Source organism: Eurytemora carolleeae, unplaced genomic scaffold (assembly GCF_000591075.1).
Source record: "Eurytemora carolleeae unplaced genomic scaffold, Eaff_2.0 scaffold1512, whole genome shotgun sequence".
In the NCBI taxonomy this organism is placed as follows: domain Eukaryota; kingdom Metazoa; phylum Arthropoda; class Copepoda; order Calanoida; family Temoridae; genus Eurytemora; species Eurytemora carolleeae.
The window spans coordinates 29,662-45,846 of record NW_019397404.1 but is presented as its reverse complement, the minus strand read 5'-3'; the positions used below and the strand labels follow the sequence as shown (position 1 = coordinate 45,846).

General features: G+C 32.3%; 1 protein-coding gene across 1 annotated transcript in view; it reads right to left on the bottom strand.

Moving 5' to 3' along the window:
* Window positions 1-938: 938 nt before the first annotated feature.
* The window catches only part of LOC111714108 (uncharacterized), a 42,778-nt gene continuing 27,531 nt past the window's right edge, over window positions 939-16,185 (bottom strand). Inside the window, exons 12-16 of the mRNA XM_023489148.1 lie at window positions 14,613-14,755; window positions 9,225-9,449; window positions 7,358-7,430; window positions 5,857-5,981; window positions 939-3,263 (exon numbers count right to left, since the gene is read on the bottom strand). Coding sequence (XP_023344916.1) covers window positions 3,127-3,263; window positions 5,857-5,981; window positions 7,358-7,430; window positions 9,225-9,449; window positions 14,613-14,755 — 703 coding nt within the window. The 3' untranslated portion in view covers window positions 939-3,126. The remainder of the gene's footprint in view (window positions 3,264-5,856; window positions 5,982-7,357; window positions 7,431-9,224; window positions 9,450-14,612; window positions 14,756-16,185) is intronic.

The window sequence follows — 16,185 nt, the reverse complement described above, 5'->3', positions numbered from 1 at the left end:
AGATATTCTAGAATATATCGAGATATTCTAGAATATATCCAGATATTCTAGAATATATTCATATATTCTAGAATATATCCAGATATTCTAGAATATATCGAGATATTCTAGAATATGTCCAGATATTCTAGAATATATCCATATAATATAGAATATATTCAGATATTCTAGAATATCTAGATACTTTAAAATATTCTGGAGTAAGATGGATATTTCTAAATAATACATTTTGTGAAAAGGAAACCGAAGTTTTAAACCACGTGATCAATAAATTTTATTTGATCCCATTCAAATTCAAATATCTGATTGTGAACCAATGGATTAAAACAAATTGAATGTTGTTCCTTCTGTCACAGGGTGACACTGGAAAAGTGAACTTGGCAAAATATCTATACAGGGCGAAACCTAGAAAAGAGGGATCAAAAATAAAATCGGGTTTAATGCAAATTAACACTCTATCGTTAGCATTTTTTAAGAAGTAATATCAAGTTTTCCTTACAATTTAAAAAAAAAGAAGGGCGGCAGGCTAGATTCCCAATGGTATTCTTTAAACTCTATCTGAGTAAAAATTAGGAAGTAATTGTTTTTTTACTGCGAAACACATGAGACTCTCTAAAAAGAAATGATTCATCAAGTACACTGTCCAGTTTCACCGTTTTCTTTGGCAAATCAATTTTGTAGAGAAACCTCGATAGTTCTCTAGTCTATAATCTCTATCAACTAACATACACATAGTTCTCTAGTCTATAATCTCTATCAACTAACATACACATAGTTCTCTAGTCTATAATCTCTATTATCTAAACATACACATAGTTCTCTAGTCTATAATCTCTATCAACTAAACATACACATAGTTCTCTAGTCTATAATCTCTATCAACTAAACATACACATAGTTCTCTAGTCTATAATCTCTATCAACTAAAATAAACATACTTTTGTGAGAATTTTTAATTAACATATATGTACTACATACAATTGCAAAGTTACATCTTTATAAAAATACTAGAAGAGATCCCGGAAACGTAGAACCAGTTTAAAAAGTACAGTAAACACAGCGCATAAACCGGCCGGTACATAATATTAACAATAACATTTAAACAGCAACACCTATAAGATCTAAATATACTGCAAACTGTATAAAAGATCAAAATATTAGAAAAATTCGAATAATCAATTTTCAAGCAGCAAAGAAATTAATATTACAAATATCAGACCAATCTTACGATTCATCTTCTTATTAACAATCCCTTAATAAGAGAAGGTGTAGGATGGAGAAGGTGTAGGATAGAGAAGGTGTAAGATAGAGAAGGTGTAGGATAGAGAAGGTGTATGATAGAGAAGGTGTAGGATAGAGAAGGTGTAGGATGGAGAAGGTGTAAGATAGAGAAGGTGTAGGATAGATATGGTTTAGGATAGAGAAGGTGTAGGATGGAGAAGGTGAAGGATGGAGAAGGAGTAGAATGAAGAAGGTGAAGGATAGAGAAAGTTTGAGATAGGGAAGGTGCAGGATGGAGAAGGTGTAGGATAGAGAAGGTACAGGATGGAGAAGGAGTAGAATGAAGAATGCGCAGGATAGAGAAGGTGTAAGATGGAAAAGGTGTAAGATAGAGAAGGTATTGAATGGAGAAGGTGCAGGATGGATAAGGTGTAGTATAGAGAAGGTGCTGGATGGAGAATGTGTAAGACAGAGAAGGTATAGGATGGAGATGAAGCAGGATGAAGGAGGTGCAGGAAAGAGAAGGTGTGTAGAATGAAGAATGTGTAGGATACAGAAGGTGCAGGATGGAGAAGGTGTAGGATGGAAAAGGTCTAGGATAGAGAAGGTGTAAGATGTAGGATGGAGAAGGTTTAAAGAAAATGATAAAAGTCACAAGATCTAAAATTCTATTCCCAGAGACGGGCTCCCCTCGCTTTTATTAAAATACACAATTGGGAGTTCAAGAGTTGGGAAATGTCTGGGATAAACTGGATTTAAAGGAACCGGTGGAAATTTCCAGAAAAATAATTGAATAGAAAAGAATCTTTTATTTAATAAACCCCATTGGCACCCCATGAAGTTTAATTTTCAATTTTCATTTTCTATTTCATCAAGTCCTTCACCACCCTATCCACTGAAATCTCAGCAGGTTCACACATTTAACACAAATATAATCATTCCAACTGCAGAGAGATACAATACAATTTTAGCTCAGAGAAAATGGTGGGGAAAAATATAAAATTGGAAAGTTTTATGACAATGTAGGATAAAGGAAAAATGGAAAGGATAGGTTAGGAAGTATGAAATATAAATGGAAAGGATAGGTTAGGAAGTATGAAATATAAATGGAAAGGATAGGTTAGGATGTATGTAGGATAAAGGAAAAATGGAAAGGATCGGTTACGAAGTATGCAGGATAAAGGACAAAGGAAAAAGATAGGTTAGGAAGTTTGTAGGATAAAGGAAAAATGGAAAAATAGGGTAGAAAGTATGTAGAATAAAGGATAAAGGGAAAGGATAGGTTAGGGAAAATGTAGGATAAAGGGAAAGGATAGGTTTAAAAGTATGAAAGATTAAGGGAAAGAATAGGTTAGGAAGTCTGTAGGATGAAGGATAAAGGAAAAAGATAGGTCGGGAAGTATGTAAGATAAAGGGAAAAAGGAAAGGATAGAATAGGAAGTGTGTAAGATAAAGGGTAAGGGGAAAGGATAGGTTAGGATGTATGTAGGATAAAGGGAAAAGATAGGTTATGAAGTATGTAAGATAAAGGATAAAGGGAAAAGATAGGTTAGGAAGTATGTAGGATGAAGGATAAAGGGAAAAGATAGGTTAGGAAGTATGTAGGATGAAGGATAAAGGGATAAGATAGGTTAGGAAGCATATAAGATGAAGGTTAAAGTGAAAAGATAGGTTAGGAAGTATGTAGGATAAAGGATAAAGGAAAAATATAGGTTAGGAAGTATGTAGGATGAAGGATAAAGGGAAAAGATAGGTTTGGAAGTATGAATGATAAAAAAGATAGGTTAGGAAATATGTGTGATAAAGGATAAATGAGAGATAAAAAAGTAAGGAAGCTTAGGATGAAAGATAGAAGGAGAACGTTTAACAAAGATTTTAAAAAGTAAGAATAAATTTTGTTCACATTTAAATGAAATCTGGATCCATGTTAACTCCCCGAAGAGATTGAAAGACGTGCATGAGAATGAGATCAAGTAAAACCGAAGATAGTTGCCAACTGGAGATACCATTCGCTGTAGCCAGTGCAGTTGGAGAACAGTCACCTAAACGTACATAATTAAAGTTAGGGTTTCCATTCGCAAAACTTTTGCGCAATTTTTGCGGAACGAAGCGCAAAATTTTCTTTCTTTGCGCATCAGTTTTGCGCGAAAAAACAACAATTTGCGCAATCATTCGCAAAAGTCATTTCGCGCAAAATTGGCCTATTCCGCTTTTGCGAAACTCAAGTTTTACGCAATTCCACACCTAGAATTTTGCGCAATTCCACACCTAGAGTTTTGCGCAACAACACCTAGAGTTTTGCGCAATTTCGTAAAAATCAAACGGTTGGTGACGGTGTGTGTTTCTTAGAATTCAATTCTGGAAGAATCTTGTTTTGGAATGTCTTCCTATTGGTCACTTTTACATAATTGACCAATGACAGTTAAGAAGAGTTCAAATCTCACAATTTTCTCGACAATTTTAGTTTTGGACATGCATATTTCCTTAAACTGGATTCTTCAGGCATTGGTTACTTTCTTGCATTATTTTATATGAGATTAAAGAGATTTCAGAAATTTGATTAAAAAAATTTAAGAATATAATTCATACTTGATTAGGCAAAGCTTTTAAGGGTCACTTGAAATTATTTAATAGGATTAAAATATTGCCAAGTTTCACACTCTCTAATTTCTATTTTATTAATTTTGGTCCCTTAATTTAAACTTTTTGTAACTGGAAGTAACCAATTGAGTGTAATTGTTATGGAATAAATCTTCAGTTGTTTAATTCTTAGCTTAGAATATCAACTTTTGACAATTTGCCTAAAATGTTATATTTGCGTAAAACTTGCGGTTTTGTGCAAATTGCGCAAAATTAAAATTTCGTTTCATTCGCAAAAAATATTTCCGGTTTTGCGCAAATTGCGCAACACTCATTGCGTTTCATGCGCAAAAATAGTGCAAAAGTTCGCCAAAAAAAATTGCGCGAAAATAGCGAAAATTTTGCGCAAAAGATTTAGCCATTTCGTGGAAAACCTAATTAAAGGGATTGTAAGCGTAATTTCAAGTGACCCTCCATACAAAGATGACAATGCCCAATTCCCAAGGGTACCCTAAAAGTTATTAGATATCAATGTTTTTAATTTTGAAAATTTACTATCTTCAATTATGCTATAGGACACTGCAATCTTTACACGGAGGATAACTTTAAATTACGCTCACAGTCAATTGATTTCAATTATTTACAACCTTAAGTCATCGATTATTTTTCGACGCATTCGTATATAGTTAATATTTGTTTTATATACAATTTGCACTTAAAACGACGTTTTTTCCGCTAGGTGTCTCTGCCACGTGTAATCATTCAAAGCATCGACAGCAGAGCTGGTGGCAAACTATTTACGAATTCGTCGAAAAATAATCGATGACCATAGGTTGTAATATCTGAATGATTTGTTTGAAATTAAATTGATTTTTTACGATCCGAGTCGTATATTGCAACTTTCTGAATTGGTATTGACGTTATGTTCTTCAGCATAAGCGTTTTTAACAATTTTCTCCTTATAGACGCAACAGATAGAAGTAAGATTAGTAGCGATCGAAAGGGATAATTTTTCGCCTTAAGCCTATACCCCCCCTTCATGTCTTTTGCGAACACTCCCTTTAAATCCATGAAAATATTTGGGTTCAGAACTTGGCATTTTTAATCTTTTCAGAAAGCATCTCTCAGTATATCCTGCAATTCGGCGAATTAAAATGTCTCCTTTCGGATAGTTCTCCGAGATTAGAAGTTTTAAGAAGAGATTTTCTGCTAAAAAATGAAACAAAAGAACAAACCAAAAGAAAGCCTAATTTTATTTTTCATTTGAACTAAATCATTGCAACAATAGTTTAAAGAGCTATAAATAATCAAATTTTTTATTTTTAAAATTGAGTTTCTGGCACAAATGTAAAATCTGAACTTAACCAGCCGTGTCGTAACATGTCAAACCTTTAAATTTACCGAGTCAACAGTTCAAAATAAAACTGAAATCCTCCACCTGGATAAAATGTCCTTTTAAACTAACGTATGGACATTGAATTAAACCTCAATCGATCATGCTTATTAAAAAATTTTATATAAAACCATAAATTCACTCAATTAATGGCATTTTGAATTTCAAACATCTTCTCAACTCAGTTTTTTAGAATTCTTTATTAAATAGTTAATTGTCCAAACCAGGTGTGCTGAGTGAAATATTAGAGTCCAAAATATCTGAGAGTAGAAATATTAAATTAATTTATAATCTTAAACTCTGAAAACCTAGCTAGGACTGAGAAGCCCAAAATAATGTACAGTGATAACCAGAAAACTCTAAAATACAATCGATTTGTAATTTTAAGAAGTCCAATGAGCAAGAGTCAAAACTATTGTGCAGTGTAAACAGACCCATTTCACTACAGTAGTGATTTAATAAGCGTCAAATAAATCAATTTGCTTTCTAACAAAATCAAATTTGCTTTGTAACAACATCAAATTGTTAAAATTCTTCTTCCTATTCCATTGTTTTCTGGTTATTACTGTATTTATCTTTTTTGCATTAGAAATCATTTTGAAATGAACTTAATTTAACAACTACATTTTTTATAGATTAGGTATTGTATAACTTTAACTTACCATGATAGGTTGTCGCAATCTTTTTTGAATCACCAGTTGTTTCAGCTTCCGTATCGCACGTGGTTCGCACAACAAGGCTCAGGTCGTCTTTGGTCTTATTGACGATAATACAGAATTTCTTGGCACTAAAACAAAGTATTTATTTATTCATCTCTGTTATCGCAAAATTGTCAAAAAAAAGCTGGAAAATATTAAGATAAACATTCTATTTTTAAACATATTTTTTGTCTAATTAAAACCTTCAACATAATAATTATTGTACAGAAGTCCGCCCCAACAAACTAACATTTCATTAAAAATAATTGCTCAACAAATATTTCTCCGATTGAAACGTCTGCCAAGTTTATTCTTTTCCCCTAGCTGGGTATTTGTAAAACAGTAAAGAAAATATATTTGATATTTTCTTAATAATATTATTTTATTCTTTATTTTATTAGAAAATACTAAACTCTTGATACTATAGGAAAGGATCAACTATTCTCAATATTTTCCCATAAAAAAATCAATGTCTTGTTGATGATTTTCAATATAGATAATGCCAACAAATAAATAGATTCGTTTACACTAGACAAACATAAATATTGGAGACAGGAGGCCAGGTGGTAAAAGAAATATTTGATGCAAGTAAAAAATGTGAAAATTCAACAGGGAATGTTTAATAAAATTTAAAAAATGGAAGTTAGAGTATAAAAATAAGAGTAAGAACGGTGAAGAATAGAAAAAAGTTTTTAAGATTTCAAATATAGAAAGTATTATGAAGAATAGAACGATAATGGCAGTAATGCAGAGCAAAAAAAATTGTAAAATGTCAAAAAATTTTCTTTCTATGTCTAGATTGACTTTATGAAAAATTGATAAACATTTAGTTGTGAATCCACTATGTTCCCCAGTCTAAATTGCATTTTTAAAATTAACAAAACTGGCCAAAAAGGTTTAAGCTGGATGAAAGAGGAAGAAGAGATTGATGTCCTATCAATCTTACCAATCTTTGATTTGCTTTAAAATCGTCATTTGTTTAAAAGAAATGAGTTCTTGCCACTAACTCTGATTTTCTAACCCCTATATCTGTGCAACCCGATGTCATAAAATTTTGATATTTCAAACTATGAATTCTGTTAGATCGAATAGTTTTACTTTAAAATATCAAAGGTTTACACCATCAGAAAAAATATAGGGATTAGAAAATTTGAGTTTGTGGCAAGAACTCAGTTCCTGGGTTCAATCTGAAATATGAACGTTTTTATTATATAAACAGTAAATCTGCAATTTACCATTAATACAAGAAGATGGTTCCCGTTGTGAAAGCTCTTAAGCGAGTGATAAAAAGTCCACAACGCATTTTTTTACATTAAGATTTGCAGATTTTCTTAGTACATTATAAAATGACCATATTTTATTAGTTGAATCTTTGAACAGAATGAACAAATCTCCAAGACTAACGAATTTCAGTTATTTTAAAATTTGCTGGATGAGTAGGACAACCTGGATACTATCTATGTACCTTAAAGCGGACTGTGAGAGAATCAACATCTTCTGATTCAACCCTGTCTCCCAGGAGTCATGACAGTTATAATCTAAACACAAGAATCTATATAAATAAAGTAGTAATCTCTGTTTGTCCGATCATAACACATGAACCGATTTGCCACAATTTATGATAAAGGAACTTTTAAAAGGAAAACTCCATGCAAAGCTGGGTTCCCAAGCTGGTAGAAAAAAGTAGGTTAACTTCAGACTTTGTATGTATCCGGAGAGTTGGGGAGTTTGCAATGGCTTTCTTCCTAATCCTTCCTTGGTTTTCCCAAATTTAAATCTGAATATGTTGATCATGCAATAAACTCTAGTCTAGCTCCACCCCTCGAGTTCTCTTTATACAAAGTTCTCCTCTAGTTCTCCTCTAGTTCTCATCTAGTTCTCCTCTAGTTCTCCTCTAGTTCTCCTCTAGTAGTGTATTCCTTGTATTGTCCATATTCTGTTGGTTTTGTGGAAGGAAATGTCCTTTTTCCAGGTTTTAAGTGTTTAATTCTGAAAATTCCTAAACGTTTTCCTGCAGTAGAAATGCGAAAGTCACTTATTTAGAGAACCCATAATTAAAAATAATAAACATTGCTATCTAATTGAAACTTGATCCGACAAAACTTTAAAGGGCACCAATGTGAACGAGTATTGCCAACTTTGCATAAAGGTTTACTTAAAATTACGCGTACACTCCCTTTAAGCCAGGTTTTCCGAACTCTAGTTCTCTAATGCATACTTTGTTCTAAAATGTTTGTTCTAGTTGCATCCAGTTTACAATAAAGGACAGAGCAAATAAAACACACTTGTTAGTTCTCTAGTTCTCCTCTAGTTCTCATCTAGTTTTCCTCTAGTTTTCCTCTAGTTCTCCTTTAGTCCTCCTCTAGTTCTCCTCTGGTTCTCCTCTAGTTTTCCTCTAGTTTTCCTCTAGTTCTCCTCTAGAACCTCGAGAGATAAAACTAAATATTCAAAATAATTCCCCTGGGAACAAAAAGATATTAAGTTAGATAGAAACCCAGATAGATAAAGGACAGCAGAAAAGATAAGAGAAAGGATGGAAGAATGGATAAGATGGATTAGGAGGATGGTTTTAAAGATGAATGAATATTATGAGATATGACGGATGGAAGAAGTGAAGGTTAACAGGCTGTATCTTTTGAATGTAATATAGGATAGAATAAGAAAGTAAATTTTAAAAATCCAGACTTTAAGGATTAATGCAGGATGGATTAAAAGATCAAAGGATTAAAGCCTAGATGGATCAAATGATTGAAGAAATGAAGGATTAACGTTTCAAGTCTACTAAACTGTAAACTGCAAACTGTAAACTGCAAACTGTAAACTGTAAACTGTGAACTGTAAAATGTAAACTGTAAACTGTAAACTGCAAACTGTAAAAAACTGTAAACTGTAAAATGTAAACTGTAAACTGTAAACTGTAAAATCTAAACTGTAAACTGTAAACTGTAAACTGTAGATAAATGTTTTTTATATCTCGCATACACTAATAACACAGTATCATACTTCATATCTTTGTATCTTTGCACTGATATAAAAATTTACAAGTAACAAACATATTTGTCTCTTTAATCTAAATGTAATTGTATTTACGCACATATTTATGTTGTTTTTCATGGCAATAATATAAAGATAAATTACGAATAAAACGCGAATTGATTTTCATAATTACAAATTATTATTTTTTTTTAAAGAACAATATTTTAATTTACAAAACTAGGGCTTAAAGGCAAAAATGCTATGATTGCATACAGGCCAGGAACTATTTGAAAAAGTAAGATTTGTTAAGTTATATTCCAATACCAGGATATTATCTCTATATTCATTTAAAATACCTTGAACAGATTTTCCACAGTTATGTGAGAATGTTAGAGTATGTGTGTTTGTACATGAGGAGAGAAGAGAAGGGCACTTTGTATTCATGTCCACCTCAGATACAGAGGAGATATCCAGGTCCATCTTAGGTACGGAGGAGATGGACACTGCTGCTCCTGGAGACAGATCAGATCTGATCTTGTATTGTCCACTCAACGGACAAACTTGGCTGCTCAAATGAAGACCTAAAACATGCAAATTATAGCTTTCTATGCCAATATAATTGCGGCAGAATAAATCAGAGCATTTTAGAAGATTTTCTTTTCATTACGGGGATTTGAAAAAATTAGATGTGACACTTCAATTGTAGAGTGTAGAGTCTGATTTACAACAGTGTAAAGCTGTACGTGTATGATGGTCAAGAATGAATTAAAACGACAGTCCCGTTGAGATAGATTAAAACAACTTTCGCGCCAAAAAGATTGCACACCTTTTCCTGCCAGGGGGGTCCATGTCAGTCTGTTTTCCTTAAATTTCCCAAACCCACATTTTTGTATAAAGTAAAGCAATGTGATCTATATTAAAAGATGGAGAACTAAATATGAATTATTGAGAGGAAGGAAGGATGTGGAACAAGGATTTATTTCTAGAAAATATTCATGTCACGAACACAGGGAAATATTTTCTTAAATTGTATTTTATTTAAAACTTTATAATTCTCCGGAACCAAGAGAAAATGTAGTAACAATTCTTCTTTTGTTTTGTTATATACATAGCAGATTACACCAGGCCCGTAGCTGGGGGGGGGGGGCAGAGAGGCACGTGCCTCCATTTTACACTTAAATGAGGGCACAGATGTGGCACACATTATGAGACAATAAAGAAGAAAAAGAAGAAATGAAAAGAAGGAAACAAAAAATGAAAGAATGAAGGAAAAATGGGGAGAAAATTGGCAAAAAATCTAATTTTCGTTTCAAATATTATGTGTAAAGGGTTATTTTTTCTTCAAATTAAAGAAAAATTGACTGTTTTCTGAACTAATTATTTGGGAATTTTTATTTCTATCCTGTCTTGTGAAATCATAGGATTTAAATACACTTTTTTGTATTTTGAGAAACTTATCCTTTTTCCTTCTGTTCTTGGATAAATGTAAAATAAGAAAAAGACAAATTTAGATTATGTACAAATATGTCCAGTTTCAGGAGAATTTTTCGAATTTTAGTTTCAAGAAAACTGATGATTTTCATGCTTGAGCTTTTCTCGGTCTTTACAGTATTGGCTAGTCGTGATAAAAAATTCAAAATTTTTTTTTTTTTCAATGACACTTAAGGGAAAGAAAACAGGCTAATTATCTTTCTCAATACACTTTATTGTATGAAAACTTAGAGATCTAACTTTTTAGTCTTCTTTAATCAATTTTGACCCTTATTGAGTTTTTCAAGTGAAAAAAAGTTTCCCCTGCGGCGCGTACCTATCTTAAACATCTATGCTATTTTTTTATTTTGTGCCCCCCCCCTTTACAAATTCCAACTATGAGCCTGGAATACACAGATAAGTCCTCCAAAGTCTAATCTATTGAGGACTAGTCTATTTTAGTGTAAACTAGTCTAATCTAGGGAATATTAGTCTAATCTAATCTAGTCAAATCTAGTGAAAACTAGTCAAATCTAGTGAAAACTAGTCTAATCTAGTGAAAACTAGTCTAATCTAGTGAAAACTAGTCTAATCAAGTAAAGATTAGTCTAATTTCTTGTGGAAACTAGTCTAATCTAGTGAAAACTAGTCTAATTTAGTGAAAACTAGTCTAATCTAGTGAAAACTAAACTAATATAGTGAAAACTAGTCTAAACTAATAAAAACTAGTCTATACATCTTATACAACCAGACCACTTCGTTACAATTAACCCACTGTTTATAAAACCAAACTACATCTTATAAAACCAAAACCATCTCTCATAAGGACGTGAAACCTCCTAAAACTGCACATACCTATATAAATTACATATTGCAAACTCAATTTGTACAATTCAGCTTGGAAAGAACAATAGAAAAACAGGCATTAGAAGAGATTTATTTGTCCAAGAACTAGATACAAGTTAAATATGTTAGGTTAAATTGTTTCTACACTTTACAATTGTAAGTTGTGTATTGTGTATTGTGTAGAAGTGTTGAAGTACAGTTGTTCGCCTAGAATTTATATCTTTTCTGCCCAATATATTTGTTGCAGCAAGAACCAATAAGAAATATCAAGAAATTTCGGTGGAAATGGAAACTGTCAATTTCCGGAAAGGTTTCTCCGGGTAGGAATGAGAACAGGGATTCATAAAAGTTTCTAACTATGATTAAAATGATGAATAATATCCTGAAGAATATGCCACTCAACACAATAGAGAGTTATGTCACGTCAAGTATGAAGAGCTATATAGAATTTATATTGAATTTTTGAAGCTGAAGCAGACAAATCCATGTCAGGGCGGAGGAGGAGAAATGAAGCGTTCTGCTTAGGTTTCAGATTTAGATTCAATATTGAATATCTAACCTAGATACATTGGAACCAATAGCTTAGAATACCTTGGAACCTGGAATTTAGAATATATTGGAACCTTGAGTTTGAGATACATTGGAACCTGAAGTTTAGGATACATTGGAAGTAATAGCTTAAGGATTCATTGGAACTTGTATCAAAGGATATAAAGAACCTGTATCCGGGGACACAAAGAACCAAGAATACAAAGTACCTGTATCCAAGGATAAACTATAGAACCTTTATCCAAGGATAAACTATAGAACCTGTATCCAAGTATACACTAGAACCGGTATGCAAGGATACACTAGAACCTGTATCCAAGGAAACAATAAAACCTGTATTCAAGGATAAGCTATAGAACTTGTATCCAAGTATACACTAGAACCTGTATCCAAGGATACACTAGAACCTGTATTCAAGGATACACTATAGAACCAGTATCCAAGTATACACTAGAACCTATATCCAAGGATAAACTAGAACCTGTATCCAAGGATACACTTGAACCTGTATCCAAGGATACACTAGAACCTGTATCCAAGGTTACACTTGAACCTGCATCCAAGTATACACTTGAACCTGTATCCAAGTATACACTAGAACCTGTATCCAAGGATACACTAGAACCTGTATCCAAGTATACACTAGAACCTGTATCCACGGTACACTAGAACCTGTATCCAAGGATACACTAGAACATGTATCCACGGATACACTAGAAGCTCTATCCAAGGATACACTAGAACCTCTATCCAAGGATACACTAGAACCTGTATCCTGTATCCAAGGATACACTTGAACCTGTATCCAAGGATACACTAAAACTTGAAGTTGTTGAATGATAGTTTTATGAGAATAACATGAAGGGAAGTTGGGCAAGGTTTGACATCTAAAATATATATTTGCAGTTTTCAAACTGTTGCATATCAACGCTTAAATATAACTCAAGAAATTGAGAAATATTTTCAATCTAAGAATAGCGGAGTGTATTCCTTGTATTGTCCATATTCTGTTGGTTTTGTGGAAGGAAATGTCCTTTTTCCAGGTTTTAAGTGTTTAATTCTGAAAATTCCTAAACCTTTTCCTGCAGTAGAAACTTTATTAAAACTTGATCCGACAAAGCTTTAAAGGGTACCGTTGTGAACGAGTATTCCCAACCAAAAGGTTCACTTATAATTACGCGTACACTCCCTTTAAGCCAGATTTTCCAAACTTGAGATCTCTAATGCATACTTTGTTCTAGTTGTATCCAGTTTACAATAAAGGACAGAGCAAATAAAACACACATGTTAGTTGAATACACGGAGCACTGGTTCAATATAGACTTGGAGAAATTGATCCTATTTATTTGAACAACAGGATATTGTTTTCAATGGTGTCATCTAACCTATACGCNGCCACAAACTCTGATTTTCTAATTCCGATATCTTTGCAACCCAAGGTCGGAGAACTTTAATATTTGAAACTAGGAATTCTGCTGGATCAAATAGTCTATAAGTTTAACATATCAAAGGTTTACACCATCATGGAATTAGAGAGGGAAGGAGTCCATTCTTTTACGAAGAAAATGATTACTCGAATCAAACTCTGTTTTAAACTTCAAATCTTAATAATTTATCTGGAAGAATTGATAGTTTCATATTTCAGGTAGCAAAGATACAATAGGATTATAAATAATAATTTTCATCTTTAAAAAAATATATATTTCTATTTGTTTGCTGCATTACATCATTGAAAGCCAGTTTTGGCAATTAAGATATCCTTAGTTTTCTTTATTGTCAATAATTAAAGATCAATTATAGAAATAATAATCTTAATTAATCGAATATTTGAAGATCATTTACAAGAAAGGAGCTTTTCTTCAGCAAAGAGTTGGAAGAAAATGGTTGAAAGGAATCTAGTTTTTGCCTCAAACTCTGATTTTATATCCTCTATATCTTGGCAACCCAAAGTCGAAGACCTTAGATTTTTCAAATTAAGACTTCTGTTAGATCAAATGATTAAAGTTTGAAATATCTAAGGTGTACCCTATCAGTTGTTTAAGATATAGGGATTAGAAATTTTGAGTTTGTGGCAAAGTATTATTAACTTTTCCTCAGCAAAGAGCTGGAAGAAAACGTTTGAGAGGAATCGAGTTTTCTGATTTCATATCCTTTATATCTTGGCAACCCAAAGTCGAAGATCTTAGTTTTTTCAAAGTAAGACTTCTTAAATAATTAAAGTTTGAAATATCTGAGGAGTACCCTATCAACTGTTTGTGTGGCAAAGACTCAATTACTAGAAATATAGTCAGTTTTAACTGCTTGTATAGATTTCAAAGGAATTGAGTCTTTGCAACTAACTAAAATTGTGTAATCACCATATCTTTTTACCCTGACAATGTAAATAATCACCATATCTTTTTACCCTGACAATGTAAATAATCACCATATCTTTTTAACCTGATAATGTAAATAATCACCATATCTTTTAACCCTGATAATGTAAATATTTGATATTTCAAATTAGGATTATTGCATCCCAAAAGAATTCAAAGTAAAAATAAATCTATGGTCTACGACATTTGGATGCAAAGATATAGAAATCAAAAATCAGAGTTTGTGGCAAAGACTCAATTCATTTATTTTATAGAAAAATAAAGTCCTATTTAAATGGTAAACTGGTATATGGATTCAGATCCTAAACCCTTTTTATTTTTCGTCAACACTTTATTTTAAAGAAAAAAAACTTTCTTTTAAAATTGTAATCATTTAATTCACTTTGAAAACTTTTAAAAACAACTTGTCAATAACATTCTAGTTTCCAATAATAAAAGTGTGTTTGCAATTGTAGTTTTTAATCCATTAGAGAAATAAATCCTAGCTCTAGGAAACTAACTTACTTGTCAGTAGAATAGGATGGATATTATTGAAGAAGAGTTGGGGATGACAGGCTTCATCCTTGGTGTGTGTTAATCTGCCAACCTGGAGACGAACCACGTTCTCCGAAACCTTCTCAAGCTGGACACATTGAAATCCACTCTCACTAAACAGTAAAAACCATTCTTAATTTTAACATTTTTTCCACAAATAATCTGTGTTTTTGTGTGTTTTTTTTTTATAAATCTTAAAGGGGCTGTATATTTGATTTTCAGTGACCCCCTACTTCAAGAGTTACATGCATGATTCACAACAGTACCCTTTTTTTCTGAGTAAAATATTATAAAGTAATACATGGTTTTAAACTAAAAATTGACAATTTTCACTTACAAATTCTCTGTAAAAGTGACTCGCGTGGTTTTGTAGCAGATACAAAATAAGGAAATATATAAAAGGTAGTAGGGATAGACAATTAAAGTTATTTTAACACTCGACTGTATTTTTGTGGTTTTCAAACAACACCTTGAAAGAATAAAACAAAGGGAGCAACGTATATAAACAGTAGTATATNATTTTTTATAGGGGGGGGGGGCTCAGCATTCGTTGGAGCCCAAACACCCCTTAAAACCCATAGATTTCCTAATCCAGGGGGGTGGGGAGCAGTGCCCTCTTTACCCCCCCCCTTCCTGAAATCTTATATTGTATAACCCTCAATACTCCTTGTTATTCCAATATTTATTATGTGAGTATGTTTTCATAAGAAACTAGTTCTTCAGATAAGTCTGAATACAAACCAATCTGCTGTACAAATACAATGCACGTTTTCATATTTCTCAAACCTTCCAAACATCTAATTAGAAATTATAGACTGCACTGCAGTCCTAGTTGGGTTCTACAGAGTACAAATCTAGAAAATATTTCGAACAAAGCTGGATTTTTAAAGAACATTGTTTTTATCTTTTCTCTTTGTTCTAAATTGGAGGGATGAATCTTTATTTTTGCCAAAGTGTTTTCAGTTCTCATTCAATTCTATCAACATATAAAGTTTTTTTTCAATTCTACGCAGTTTTAATTTTAGGAGGTGCACGTCGGATTCACAACATAACTCTTTAAACAATTTTACGTAATGATGGAGATATCCTTATTTTACTATCTGAAAATTGATATTTTTTCAAGAATTAAAAACGAAGTTAACTTTAACATTAACATATAATATGTAAATATATGTACATTATACATTTTACATATTTCTGTTATGTAGAAATTATTATGCTGCATAGAAAGTAATTGTAGCATATATATAATATATTCTACTCCATAAGGGAATTTGATTAGAAGCGGGTTCCCTCCTATATCCTCCTGTATCTGGAGATCTAGGATATGATCTGATCTGATTAATATTCAGGGTTAGTTCGAGTTCTCCGCTCTACTTAGAGATTTATTCCCTAGACAATCTTTTCTAATTAAATCTTATATTTACACCATATCTAGTTAGTATAGGGAATATGACAGGAAGGTTTTCTAATTAAATCTTATATTTACACCATATCTAGTTAGTATAGGGAATATGACAGGAAGGTTTTCTAATTAAATCTT